The 13,748-nt window shown below is 38.8% G+C and overlaps 2 protein-coding genes across 2 annotated transcripts; one reads left to right on the top strand and one right to left on the bottom strand.

The window, feature by feature from the left end:
• Positions 1–825: 825 nt before the first annotated feature.
• LOC144655631 (solute carrier family 15 member 4-like) lies at positions 826–6,666 on the bottom strand. Its single transcript, XM_078515916.1, has 5 exons — positions 5,553–6,666; positions 4,432–4,615; positions 3,261–3,486; positions 2,445–2,609; positions 826–1,538 (listed from the first exon to the last, which is right to left on the bottom strand). The coding sequence occupies exons 1-5, from the start codon at positions 6,452–6,454 to the stop codon at positions 1,138–1,140; spliced, it is 1,878 nt and encodes a 625-aa protein (XP_078372042.1). The 5' UTR covers positions 6,455–6,666; the 3' UTR covers positions 826–1,137.
• Positions 6,667–6,735: 69 nt separating this feature from the next.
• On the top strand, positions 6,736–13,726 carry LOC144655692 (polyprenol dehydrogenase-like). Its single transcript, XM_078515991.1, has 7 exons — positions 6,736–7,008; positions 7,856–7,963; positions 9,556–9,624; positions 10,710–10,926; positions 11,372–11,464; positions 12,337–12,544; positions 13,376–13,726. Exons 1-7 carry the CDS (start codon positions 6,924–6,926, stop codon positions 13,553–13,555), a joined length of 960 nt encoding a protein of 319 aa, XP_078372117.1. The 5' UTR covers positions 6,736–6,923; the 3' UTR covers positions 13,556–13,726.
• The last annotated feature ends 22 nt before the right edge of the window (positions 13,727–13,748 follow it).

The following is a 13,748-nucleotide window of genomic DNA, read 5'->3' as shown; positions in this document are numbered from 1 at the left end:
AAAATATTTAGACTCGCGATCTTAAGTGGCACTTTTAAAAAATTTGAATAAAGAGTGCCTAGCTAGCATGCATTTATTACTCAGTCAGTCATGACCGAGAACGTTTACCATCCTATGACAGAAACGTAGAGAAAGCAAGGTTCTTGTTAGAGTGTTCTGTTTTGGGGCTACAGATCGAGTTTGCGGAAAGCACTTATTTGAGAAAAAATAGAATAAAATAGGTGCTGTTCATGGGGAAACTGTTACTGAGCTTTTGTAAACATATAAACTTAGCTAGTAGGCACTTATCACTGATTCGTGACTGACCAAGGGAAAATATATAAAAAAAAAACAATACAGTAGAAGCCCTATCTTGGGGAAATGACAACTGGCCGCTCAATAGAGGTTGGCTGCTAAATAGGGGTTGGTCAGAAATTAGCGTAAGGCCTAATTTTTACCAAACTTCACATTACTTCAATGCAAAATAGCATAATAAAAAGTCACAAAAGGGCAGTTAACTTGTGCTTGAACAGTCACACCGATCGTCACGAACCGTCTGATGGCACTTGGGAAGACTTTTTACCTTGTTTCTGTTTAGGAGGGATGGGAAAGGCGGGAGGGGGGAATACACTCTTTTAGTGCCCCTAATAGTTCTTTTCCCTCGTCGGGTAATCAGTTAGCCAGTTCGTGGGGAGGAGTGTAACACGATCGCCCCTAAGAACGACTGCGTGGGAGGCTAGGTAATCAGTGTGCAATATAATATTTCAATGATTTTTTTCTTGGCATTTTACTGCATGTTTTTAACATAATATTTTTTAAAAAGGTTATTATTATTAATTTTTCTTACATGGCTATATATTGATTTAGAAAACAGACCGCTAGATGACACCACTGATTGGCTTTTCAGTATAAATATATTTTTTTTTAATCTTTAAAAAGCTGTCTTATTAAGTACCGTTATAAAGCTTTATAAACCCATTTCTCATACAAAATCTTTATTCACACAAGATATAGAATATCATCCATCATTTGTCCATATTAATAAATTATGTACTAATTAAAATACTTTTTCAAAAGGCTGTTAAAAATTTAATTAAAGAACTAACTTTATTTAAATTTAGACAGTGTAAATTAACCTTTAGTTCTGTCAAGGTTTCTTCAACTAAGCTCCACAAACGGGCTTGCCTGTGAATCAATCTCTGTGCCACGCTCTGATGAGGGTAGCCGATCATGACCAGATGTTTCTTCATTAACTAAAACTTGATGTTTAATTTCAATTCTGTTAAGTCCAATGTCACAACTGTATCCTACAATCCACGTCAAAATAGTTGTTGCAACCATGACAACGGCTAACAACCAGTAATAATATGCAACTTTTTCATTCCCCAGATAGTGACCTAGTACTCCTTCACCAGCTTTAGGATACCATCCCCATACATATGCAGTCAGTGTCAAAATACTGAGACTGAACAGACTTCCAAGACTTATCATGATGTTGTACACTGCTGATGTTACGCTCTGGGGTGTGGAAGGACACATAGACAAAACCAGTTGAAGCCCTGGTATATGAAAAACAAGGTTATGTGATATCTTAACCTTTTCAGCTCTAAAAAGACTTTATTTACCGATTTTTCTTACTGGTCAAGTCAATTGTCATTCCGTAGCCCTTTTTGTTTCTCTTTGCCGGTAGGGCCTTGGCACAAGAAAAGTAGAGCTTTGGGCACATAGGGTTTTTGAATAAGTTCGAATTTTTTTGAATGGTTGTTTAAAACAAAGAAATCTTGAATGGAAGTAAAAAAAAGGCCATGTCTCTCTCACACAGTACAAAAACATCACAACTGCATACATGAAGACCGGAAGTCCTAGAATCTAGGAATGGAAATGATGTGTCTCCAGAGCCCTTTGTTTCTTTTGCCAAGGCCCGGCTGGCTAAGAGAAACGAAAAGGGCTATGGCAACGAGAATGGTCAAATTGTGCAGTTTCCAGAAATATTATTCATACTGAAGCAAAGTATGGAGCTTAACTTCATTTTCAGAGGGGTGGACAAATGGTCATACCAAGACAACTCTGTAGGAAGAGTATGGATATTTCTGGAACAACACATTGCTTTTCCCATTTAATTGACAGGGCTGGAAAATCAATAACAAACTTCAAGCAATATTTCATTGGTTAACCAGGGGGTGCAGTGATCAGAACAATGCATTTGGATGAAAAGGAGGTGGAAAGGTTATGGGCGAAGGAATTGGTCAAGGGAATGGGGGAAGGGAGGAGCAGGATGTCTCTGAAGGCAAAAAGCAGGATAAATTATATTAAAATTCTTGTTTTAAATAGAAGTTTGATAAGTCCTGAAAGAAAGGCAAAGACACTGAGAGAGAACAACCACGAGAAGCAAGCACTTCTACCATGGGGTCTCTCCAATATGAGAGTTTTTAAAACAAAGCCACATTACACACTAAAGGACTCACCTGGAATACCCGTGAATACTTCACTCATGCCCATCAGCGTGTACTGTGGAATCTGCCACCAAATGGAGTAGTCTCGCACTACAGAGTAAATTACACCACTAGCAGTATGGTTCACACAACCAGTGGCAAGGTACCTGTTTGTCATTGCTCTCTCTACATGGCCAGCTGCAGTACACAGGAAAAAAAAAAGCCAAATTAACAGACTCTGCAACACACATAGTACCTCTGCATTTAATACAGTACACAGTCAAACGTCCTGTAAATGGACACCCATGGCAAAGCTTGGGATCTCATCTACAACATAGGCGTCTACTTATGGGAGGTGTCTGCTTACATGTATGGCAAAGTTGACAACAAGCAATGACATAATCTTCAATGTGAGCCCACCAATTTAAGCAATTTTAATCACCACAGAAGGCACATTGTAAGAGTATGGGGTACCCTAGGGGTACAGTAGACAATGTCTTTACACCTAGGAGAGGCTTCCCAATACAGGTACATGTAAGTCTAAAGCACTCTAGTTTTATGTCCACATTTTAGGGCTGTACCTAGGATTTTTTGTCTATGGGGGCAAGTTTTCCTGGCAAGGGCAACTGTTTTTTTTTTTCAATATAGTTTTTCTTTTTTTCTTTAGTTTTCTAAGTTTTTTAGTTTTCCTGGCAGGGGCAACTGCCCTCCCATGTCCTCCCCCCCCCCTCCCCCTCACGCTAGGTACAGCCCTGCATTTACCTGATTTACAGAGTTTCTTTAATTAAAGGTTATCAATTACGTTTGGATAAATTTTTAGCCTTTGAATGCATCATACGCAGTACCTACCCATCCCAGCTGATCCTGCAGCCAATAACATTCCAAAGATGACCTTCCACAAAATGGGGATACTGATGCCGCACTTGGCTAGTCCAGAATAGACACCTCTCTCCATCATGGGAACAAGGATCAAAAGAATGACAATCTCGCAGAGGCTAGGCCATGCAGCAGGAACAATCAGCTCTCCATATTGTGCCTTGAGGTGGAGCCCTTGCAGAATAAATGTGCTGTGAAGCTAATAGAAATGAGTTCTGAGTCAAGTCATTGTCAAGCATGGACACATGCAATGCTGCAAATCAATGCTTCTTTTTTTCATGAATTATTAGTGGAGTATTGTCTGAAGATAAAAAATTGTTTCTTACACTAACGTGGGGTTGTGGGAGGCACACTGATTAAAAAATGCTGGACTCTACATGTAGATCAAGTAGTCATTAAGTTTTGAAGTAGGAAGACATCGAAAGGAAAGTAGGCGGGCAAAGAAGAACATGATGTAGTGCTCAAATTTCTTTATGTGCCATTTGAAAGTAGCCAGGTACTGACTCTTGTATATCCCGGGTCCAGCCTTCTAACGAGAACCCTGAGTAGTCCTGGTTGATATACCACAAACGGTAAGGGAAACAAGACTTCAGTGGTACCTATAATATCACATGCACCTCTTATAAGCTGAACAACATGTATGCAAGAACTACACAGTCAGAGTGGGTCCACCATGTTTGTGTATAATGGCAATTGGTATGATCAATATAATCAAAAAGTTATTTCTTTATCAGAAAGCTCAAACAAATATTACTTCAAACTGGATATAGCACAGCTTTCAGTAATGCACAGGCAGGGGTCACTGTGTTGTGTTCTTGGGCAAGAGGCTTTTCTCTCATCGTGCCTCTCTCCACCTGGTGTATAAATGGGTACCGGTGAAATAATGCTGGGAGGTACACCCTGGGATGGACTAGCATCCTATTTAGGGGGGAAGAAGATATACCCGTATTCCTAGCCGCTTAATGCCACAGAAACTGGGATAAGCTCCGGCAGTATGCACCACATAGCTCGAGGCTTCCCCTTCAGCCATGGGCAAAATTTGTTTACACTCCAATTTATCCCCCCCCCCAAGGCAGCTTGCTCATAGGCTACATTTGAATTAGGTTATTTAGTTTTACATAAAGCACAGACAACCTATTTTTACCTGAGAGTAAATCATCCAGTATGGAATCAAGAGAAGAGAAAACACGACAACTTTCCTCATTGCCCTCAGTTCATTCACTTCTGACTCCATGAATGTTCCACCATAAGTCACCATGGCCATGTCAAGCCAGTCACCTTCAGGTGAAGATGACTGGCTTCCTGAACTACTTCTGGGAATCAGTTCTCTGAAAAAGAATTTTACTGTTAAAAGGGTGATCAGATTGCTTGATGTTAGATAGCAAGCCACTGTTTGGAATTTAAGCGAGCCAGCAGGCCAAAAAAAAAACCTTCACATTCTGATAGTAACAGACACAAAGACTAGACTTAAGAAATAGAAAACTAAAAATACTATGCGTTATTACCAGGCATTATCACTTATAAAGACTGGGCGCTGACGCTGACTAAAGAAGATACAGTCGACATGTAAAACGTTTTGGTCACTTCAGTGACCTTGGTCAGTTAGAATGTGATTGGAATGCCACATTCTAACCGGTGGTCATTGAAGTGATGTTTTACTGCATCTTTCAATAACACGTAAACTTCGCTCAAGTTAACAGTTGCGTTTTGGCCACCACCAATCATCTAGGGGGACCTTGATCAATTTCTTTCTGTTTTCAAGGTTCATTGGTTTTTGCTATAATTTACGATTGACAGCAGCGAAAAGCGCGACTATCAGTTGGGTTTTGAACTTCAGAGCTCGCGTGTTACTGTAAGACAGTTCTGTAATAATTTTTCTATCAACATCAACCCTTGCAGATTTATACAAAACTTCTGTACAATTTAGGTTATGCACGTATCAATGTTAAGCTGCTGGGAGGAGGGGGGGGGGGGAGGCAGAGCACAGGCCGGGCATTTGAACTCAGCTGAGACTTTTTGACAAATGCCCAACCCCAGGGCTTTTGTGGATGTTCAAAAGAGTCACTAAACTTCAATAAATTGTTGTAAGAAAGTCCATTAAAATGGTCAAAAGTCCCCACTATGGGCAAACAATTGCTGTCAAATCCCCTGCCTATGCCCGGCCTCCCCCCCCCCCCAGCGGCCTAACATGGATATGTACATTAGGCATACTGGAACTCTATGGGAAACAAGACAGACGAATCGGACACCAATATCTACATGTACCTTGTTTCTACTTTAGCCACTTTTCGTCTAGACCAGGCCTGGCGCATAATCAACCACATGTTCCTTAGCCCTGTACCACGAGGTCTACCAATGGTAAAGTATTTGCGAGACCATAAGAATAACACAAATGCCAATGTCAGTGAAAAGGCGGGAATGCCGAACCCTAGAGTAAAGCCATATATCCACTTCATTTGTTGAATAAAAATCACACCAGCTAGACAAAGCAATGAAATCACATTGGACATCCAGTAAAAACAATTAAACAATGTTTTGTTTTCTTGACGGGGCGCATCCCTCTTGAGCTGATCTGCCCCAAATGCAGACAGGTTTGCTTTTACTGCACCTTCCCCTGAAGAAATGGAAAGTAAAGCGACTAATAAAATCATTAGTATCCAAGGTTCGTCTATTCTCTCTCGAGCTTGTCCTCTGTCGATGAAAACATTTCCCATCAAAAAGGCTACGACCACAAGAGCCAAGGTGCCGAGAAAATAGACCAGGAAACCACTAACTATGGTGTTATATCGTCCAAAACGCGAATCAGCCATAATTCCTCCTAAAGCGCACATGAACCACGAAATTGATGAAAACGCCATAACGCTCGCCACCGACACAAACATCGACCATCCACAACACTTGTTGAGGAACAAAACGAAGTTTATAAGTATACCGTAGTAAGCAAATCGTTCAAACACCTCAATCAAAATAAGGGTCAACACAGGAGTTCGTTTCATGCTTCGAAGATTTCTGCGTATCTTCCTCGCAACTGCCTTCCTAAACTCGCGATGCTTTGCCCTGATTTTCTGCCTCAATAACGGTGAATCCTCTGTTGGATCTGCTTCTACCGGTGGTGGCGATGTGATTTCTGGATATTTCCCTGGATTGGCCTTAACAATAAGCGGCATTGTGCAGATGTGATGTTCTTTTGCTGAACCACAACGTTGTAAACAAACACGGAAACAAAGATCTAAATAAATGCTGTGAAGTTGTGCAAGCCTTCGACATTCTACTACACAACAGGATGGTGACTGGCCTTGTCAGAGGACTGTTTTGTTCGAGGGAAAGCTCGGATTTCTCTCAGGTTAATAATTCTCAAACGTGCACAGTGTCGCGCAGTGCAAACATTCCAAACAAAGTAAAACGCGCGCGAACTTATTTTACCGTTTTCGCCTGAGGGCCTGGGACTGAGGAAAGTTTTTTCTTTCTTAGCGTTTTTATGGAAAATATTCTTCGCATTTTTGATCTAAAACTAGAGAATTCTTATGCTCTATAGTGTCAGTTCTGTGTGATTTTACTGCAGAGGAGAAGCCTAAAGGTTTACCCCTATTGGGATCTGCAGATAAGTATTTTACAAGTCATTTAACACTTTTCAAGATGGCGCTGCCATTTCTTGTCAACTACTTGAATGGAACAAAAATTCTATTGAAGCAGGTTCTTTCCAAACACAATTCTCTAGAGGGTAAGTTGATCTTCGTCTTCAAGGTTTACAAATTAGAAATTAGCGTGCATTTGAAAACTGAAATAATTATTTCAGCTCAAATTTGAGGCTCCCTCAGTGGTGTCTGCTCCCCCCAGTGGTTTCAGAGAACAAAGAAACATGGCCATAAAATAACTGGGAACAAGAGAACAAAAGTAGGGAACAGCGATCATAAAAATCAACAATATGCTTTTAGGGAACAAGGGAACATGACGGAATTTTGTGGGGAACACTGAAGCGAACATGGACCCGCCCCCCCCCCCCCCTTGTTCAATTAACAGTTAATTTCTGACCTTACACCAAATTAGCAGTCAAACCTCTTTCATACGGAAACCAAAGGGGTAGAGCTTAGTGTCTATATTATGGAGGTGTTTAACTTTAGAAACTTGTCCGTCTTAGCTGGCAGAGCCTGGGGCATGATGGCATGAGGAACAAGTGACTCTGGGGACACATGATTTGACTGATCAAAAGCACGCTAGTGACGTCATGACTCAGACAAGACTCAGACAAACAAACCGGAATGGCGAATGATTTTCCTAAGACACTTTCAGCCAGTGTTCCTAAACACTGTTTTGAAACAAAAACTTTGCCAAGATTCCCTTCATTTCTCTTAGAACACGCTGATGTTTTTTCGAGCCTCATGTGGGGTATAATCATTTGCATTCCATTTTTAAACCTCGCATGCTTCCCTATTCTCCTAGTAAAGAATAAGGCTGCAAATGTTAAAAGAAAGGCCTAAAAGTTTGAATGCAAATAATGTTGCTATTTGTTTGTGTTAATGCTGAAAAAGTACGGTACATTATTGATCATTCTTTCTCAATCCCATTAGTCATTCCTGACTGTGAAGGACAAGTCGCCATAGTAACAGGAGGAAACAAGGGTATTGGTCTTGGGACAGTGAAAGGACTTTGTAAGGCACAGATGACAGTCATAATGGGTAGGGATTTGTCGATTTCTAACAGTATCATTAGTAAATACCATTCAAAAACTCATTAATAATTCATAAAGAAAATACAAAGAAATTAATTTTTAATGAGTGTCTTTATTGGCCGTTCCGAGGTTGCGCAGGGGACTGGGCGAGTTTTTAACTTTAAGCAATCGATAATCTGACTCCATCACATAAAAGAACTTGGTGAGATTGGTCATTTGACCAAGTTTGACGCTTTTAGGATAAACAGAGATGAAGTTATGGGTCTTGAAACATGGTTAAAAATCCATACAAACGTCTCTTATTTTGAGACGGCGTCCCCCCAAACCATAGTAAACTCTTAAATTTTTTATGATTTTTGTAATACTCTTAAAAATGGGCAAACATAGTGTTTTTCATCTTAGTTTCTTTCAAATAATGGGTCTTTGGCAGGATTTTACAGCTGTCACAAAATTGATAAAAATTTTAAGAGTTTATATGGTTTTGGGGGACGCTGGCTTACAATTAGAGACGTTTGTATGGATTTTTAACCATGTTTCAAGGTCCATAACTTCGTTTCTGTTCATCCTGAAAGCATCAAACCGTGATCGTTCATGTGGTGGTGTCAGATTATCGATTACTTAAGATTTGAAACTCGCCCCAGTCCCCTGCGCAACCTCGGAATGGCTAATATCTGATAAAGACACAGCTAAACTTTACGTCCAATTTTCTAAGCCAAAATAACCCTAAGTCTAAATATTAGTGCAAGAATGAGTTGATCTACATCAGAAGATTTTGAAGTCGTTCAATAGATTCGCAGTTCGTGTTTTATCAAGTCTAAAACACTCGGCTGCACCTCGTGTTTTAAACTTGATAAAACACTGCTGCTCATTTATTAAACATTACATATTTGTAAGTTATTTATGATACAGTTTTTGCTGGGTTGTTTGAAAGGCAATTAACAATTAAAGCCAGGATTAAAAACTGATTGTGGAAGGCACCGACCGGGGCTTAATGGCTAGTGTGTTGAACTCCGGATCGAGGAGTCTCAGGCTGGGTTTAAGCCCTGGCCCTGGTCATTGTGTTGTGTTTTTGGACACTTTACTCTCATATAATGCTCCTGTCCACCCAGGTGTATAAATGGGTACCAGAGAATTTAATACCTGGGGGGTTACTCTGAAGTGGAATAGCATTCCATTCAGGGGGGAGTAGAAATACTCCTAGTCGCTTCGTGCTGCTGCAACTGGGATGTGCTCTGGCCTGATGGGCCACCAGGCTCAATCAAACTTAAACAATTGGGTTAAGTAATTAAACAAAATTGAACATCTAATTTGCTGTGATTTTGATTATCAAACCAATCAAAAAAACATTGAACACACTTACTCTGATTCCTAAAACCCACTTCCTTGATTTACCTGGCAGTATACGGAGTATTCTAAATTTTCAAGACAATTGATATAAATTATATGCTTTTCAACAGCTGATTCTTTAAACCAAGTGCAGGGTAGTTTTTTATATACTTTAATTAACAATCTCATTTTTTTTTTAAACAGCTGATTCTTTAAACCAAGTGCAGGGTAGTTTTTTATATACTCTAATTAACAATCTCATTTTTTTTAAAGCTTGCAGAGATATAGGAGCAGCAGAGAAAGCAATTAAAGAACTTAAAGAAGAGTTACCACAAGCCAAGGGTAAATACTGTACATGTATACATGTATAGATTTTGTTTAGCAAAAAAAATGTAGGCTATCCACATACAAATTATAAAAAATATACCATAAAATATAAGGGACAACAAATATGGAACAACCTTCCAGCAGATTTAATAAACTGCATGCAGTGCATGCAGAAGCGATGACGTTTCACAAAGGGTCCAACATAATTTTGAATTTGTCAAAAACTCAACGTAAATAAAAGTAGCCGACACCTTGTGCGTGATAAAGACTGTTATCAAATTGTAGTGTACATTTTTTAAACCTAAGCAGCAATGTTGGTGATTGTCTAAATAGCATAGTTAAGATCTGCTGGAATTCAAATAAATACAGTAGTTATGAATGCACAGGCCAAGGATGCAAAGTTAATAATACATTTTCTTCATAGATTTGCTCAATTGAAGAACAGTAGATTGCGTTATATTGTAGCGTGTCAAACGGTCTCTTGCTCACAGCGGCCCTGTATTTTATAGAATAAGAAATTTCTGTCTACTGAATTTTATAGATGCCATCATATAAAATTTAGTCTCTTTCATTTATACATTGTGGTGTTCCATTCTGACAGTGCACAGGAGTATTTTGCTTTTGAGTTCTACGCGGCGATTTGTTGTTTAGTTAAACTTGTTTTCTGTTCGATTGCGCGAAAAAGACAAAAAGACAAAAAGAGAAAAAGATCCTGCCGGTCAGCTCCCTGCATAAAGCGATGACGTCATCAGCTACACGTCATCGCTTAAAAAGGGCCAAATCAATTCACACACAAGGGTTTGTTGAGAGCTCCTGCTCCATAAGGAATAGGTGATAGATGCATATGTGTAAACATGCACTATTTTTATGGGAAATAAAGATTGATTGATTGATTGATTGATTAATTGATTGATTGATTGATTGATTGATTGATTGATTCATTGATTGTCAACTGATGATTGATTGAGTCTTGTGAATGACTGACTGGGCTTAAGGTTACTAGTTTCTAGAGTTTCATTAGTTTAAATGCTCTTATCTTGCATCTGCTACAACTAGTCTATGCATTTAATTATGATCACTTTTCATTTTATGTCTATCAGTTGAATATATGGAGCTGGACTTGGGAAGCCTTGCCTCCGTACGGAAGTTTGTAACAAATTTCAAGAAGAAAGGTCTTCCTCTTCACATTCTCGTGAACAATGCAGGGATAATGTTTCCACCTTATGGAACAACTGAAGATGGATTTGAGCTACAATTTGGAGTAAACCATCTTGGACCTTTTGCTCTGACAAATCTGCTCTTAGAAGACTTGATAAAGTGAGTGAATTACATTGTACATGTATAACAAGGCTATGAAAAATACATGTATTTGCATTTCTGCATCCTGCTAAATTTTGGTCCCAACAGAATAGTACATGATTTAACGTAGGAATGATGTACTTCCAGAAAATATCAGTACCCAATCCAATGAAAGGTTTTTTGTGCAGGGTGAGTTGAAAACCCAAAGTTTTTAAAGGAAATAATAAAAATAAAGAGGAAATTCCAGGGGGGGGGGGGAGGGGAGTTAATACTAAAAACTTCTGTGGGAGGGGTATGTTTAATTTCTAGACTATTGAACTGATTCTTTGTACCTATTAAATACTTCAGTTTCTATTTTTCTGTTGACCATCACTTGAATTTAAACAGTGAATAAGCTGGACTATAATTTTTCACTTAAAATATATGACAGCAGACAACCTTTTTCATTTATATATTTTTCCAGGGCAGGTTCACCAGATAAATGTTCAAGGATTGTCACATTGTCTTCAGAGGCGCATATCCCAGGAACTATTAACTTTGAAGATCTTCAGAGCAAGTATGTAAGGTGTTAATTGCACCCCAAGAGTATTACCTTAATGACGAAAAATTAATACTTGTGGATATAAATAAAATTGATGTATTTTTATATTAACACGTCTTAAAGGTAGTAATACCCCCCCTCCCGGGGGGAGGGGAGTACTAGGTATTTCGAGTGACAGGGATGATCGGATGGGGGCAAAAATCAAGACCCAAAAAAATTCCCTATGGCTTCCACAAAAACCCAAAAAAAATCGCTAGACCAAAAAAGAACCCCTCAAAAATCAACAGCAAAACATGTTTGTTTGTTTTTTGTTAACAGAACTATGCAGTCAAGGCACTACTACAAATCTTTAGACTGTTTTCTATAACCCCAAAAATCTTCTGAAATGAAAAAGGCTTGCCAAATTTTCCTACCCCAAAAAAATGCTGGAATCAAAAATTTCAAACCCCCAAAACATCCTTCAATCATCCCTGTCACAAACAGAGTTCAGCAGAACAAATTCAGATGGCTAGATATATGAGGTGCTAAGATACCTCTGAGAACAAGGATAAACTTGAAATCTTGTAACAGACCGACTTACAGATCATTTTTAAAAATACTGTATATGCCAAATAGAAAAAGCCATTGACAAACTTTTGAATTTCTTAAATTTTAAGACAGGATTCAGAGTACAAATAATGCAAATTTTAAAAATAGTGAGATATCAAGGCATCACTTAGTTCATAAAGAATGCATGTGTAATAATTTTCCTAACACAATTAACCTATTAAATACATGTACGGTAAGCAAACCTTGTTTAAATTTCACCACTACACCACCCACAAAATGCTGTACATTGCATTGATATTCTAGTTCAGTATTTTAATTGGATTACATTTCCTTTACAGGAACTATTACTCACCTTATTTAGGTTACAGTCAAAGCAAACTGGCAAACATTCTGTTTACTTATGAACTGCAAAGACGCTTGAAGGAACAAAACAGCCCTGTAATGGCTAATGTTCTACATCCGGGAGTAGTCAACACTGACTTGTTCCAGTACATTCACTGGACTATGAGAATACCTCAAAATGTATTGGCTTACTTTTTCTTCAAGGTAAGACTTCATCTCATTAAAAATACTGTAACCATACAAACATCCATCAGTCCATTCGTCCGTCTGTCTGTCCGTCCGTCAGTCCGTCCGTCCGTCCGTCCACAGAGAGTGAATACCAAATTTTCGCTCCTTACAAGACGTACTTCCGATCCATATTAGATGTACTCCCTCCTTATGTTCACAGCTATGCCCTCACTTGAATGAAGTCTGCGGGGATTAACCCATGTCCAATGCTGTTGACTTGATACAAGTAAAAAAATAGGTTTTGCAACCCACAAAAGTGTACTTGTAAGTTGTGTCGACTAGACAAACAGAGTTGTTAAGTGGACAAATGCATCTCATAAGTTTACTCAAGGGGTCGCTGCGAAAAGTGTCAAGTGAATGAGTCATAGGGATGAACAAAATAGCTGTTATCCTGCAATGATATATATTCTTTTGTTGAGAAGCTATGCAAACAAGGCAAAAGGGTCAACACATCAGTTAAACAACATTTGCAGAATGACTCTTGTTCTTAACTATTTTTGGGAGGCCACCAATGCGAAGCTTGGACATGAGCTTTGAAGTTTCATCTTTCCTCGGTCTCATTTTCGATGTCTCCTTATGTTCACAGCTATAGATGCTGTAAGCCCCAGGCCCTAGTCCCATTTGAAATCTTAATTCTAGCGGCACTCTTTTCCAGATTAGTTTCTGGATCCAAGTCGTGTGAAGCTCAGGTGCATCTCACATTCATTGTGGGAAACCACATTTCCTCCAAAAAACTAACATGTAAATATTGCTTGACATACACTGTACATAAAAATTGTTTTAATACCAGTTATCTTTTTTTTTCAGACCCCCAAGCAAGGAGCAGACAACAGTATTTATGTTGCCTTATCTCCTGAGTTAGAAGGAATCGGAGGTAGATACTTTGTTAACTGTCAATCAACACAATCTTCAGATGAATCATACCGAGAGGATGTTCAAAAAAGACTCTGGAAAGTCAGCTGTGAACTCACTGGCATTCCTGAATAATTTCTAGTGTATTGGGAATTTTAATTAAAAACAGCATGGTGTTATTATAATTAGAGGGTAAGCAATAAGAGGCTAGCATTTTTTGATGCTGTTGGATACTTAAAAATTAAAAAAATGGGTAGATGCAAAGCTGATTCGATAACCCTTAAAAATTGGTAGAGAGAGAATTTAATTAATGTGGAATTTGAGATAT

Source organism: Oculina patagonica, chromosome 5 (assembly GCF_052425735.1).
Source record: "Oculina patagonica isolate OP01 chromosome 5, crgOcupat, whole genome shotgun sequence".
NCBI lineage: Eukaryota > Metazoa > Cnidaria > Anthozoa > Scleractinia > Oculinidae > Oculina > Oculina patagonica.
Note: the sequence above shows the minus strand (reverse complement) of the source record. Positions and strands in the feature narration are given on the sequence as shown.

Bases quoted from the DNA above. Each gene is read 5' to 3' on its own strand.
- LOC144655631 (XM_078515916.1), bottom strand. From the start codon at position 6,454: ATGCCGCTTATTGTTAAGGCCAATCCAGGGAAATATCCAGAAATCACA. The intron at 4,616-5,552 runs GTACATGTAGAT...ATTCTTTTTCAG, and splicing joins GTGGCTAAAGTAGAAACAAG to AGAACTGATTCCCAGAAGTA. The intron at 1,539-2,444 runs GTGAGTCCTTTA...TTCATATACCAG, and splicing joins AGTATTCACGGGTATTCCAG to GGCTTCAACTGGTTTTGTCT.
- LOC144655692 (XM_078515991.1), top strand. From the start codon at position 6,924: ATGGCGCTGCCATTTCTTGTCAACTACTTGAATGGAACAAAAATTCTA. The intron at 7,009-7,855 runs GTAAGTTGATCT...CAATCCCATTAG, and splicing joins CAAACACAATTCTCTAGAGG to TCATTCCTGACTGTGAAGGA. The intron at 10,927-11,371 runs GTGAGTGAATTA...ATATTTTTCCAG, and splicing joins CTCTTAGAAGACTTGATAAA to GGCAGGTTCACCAGATAAAT.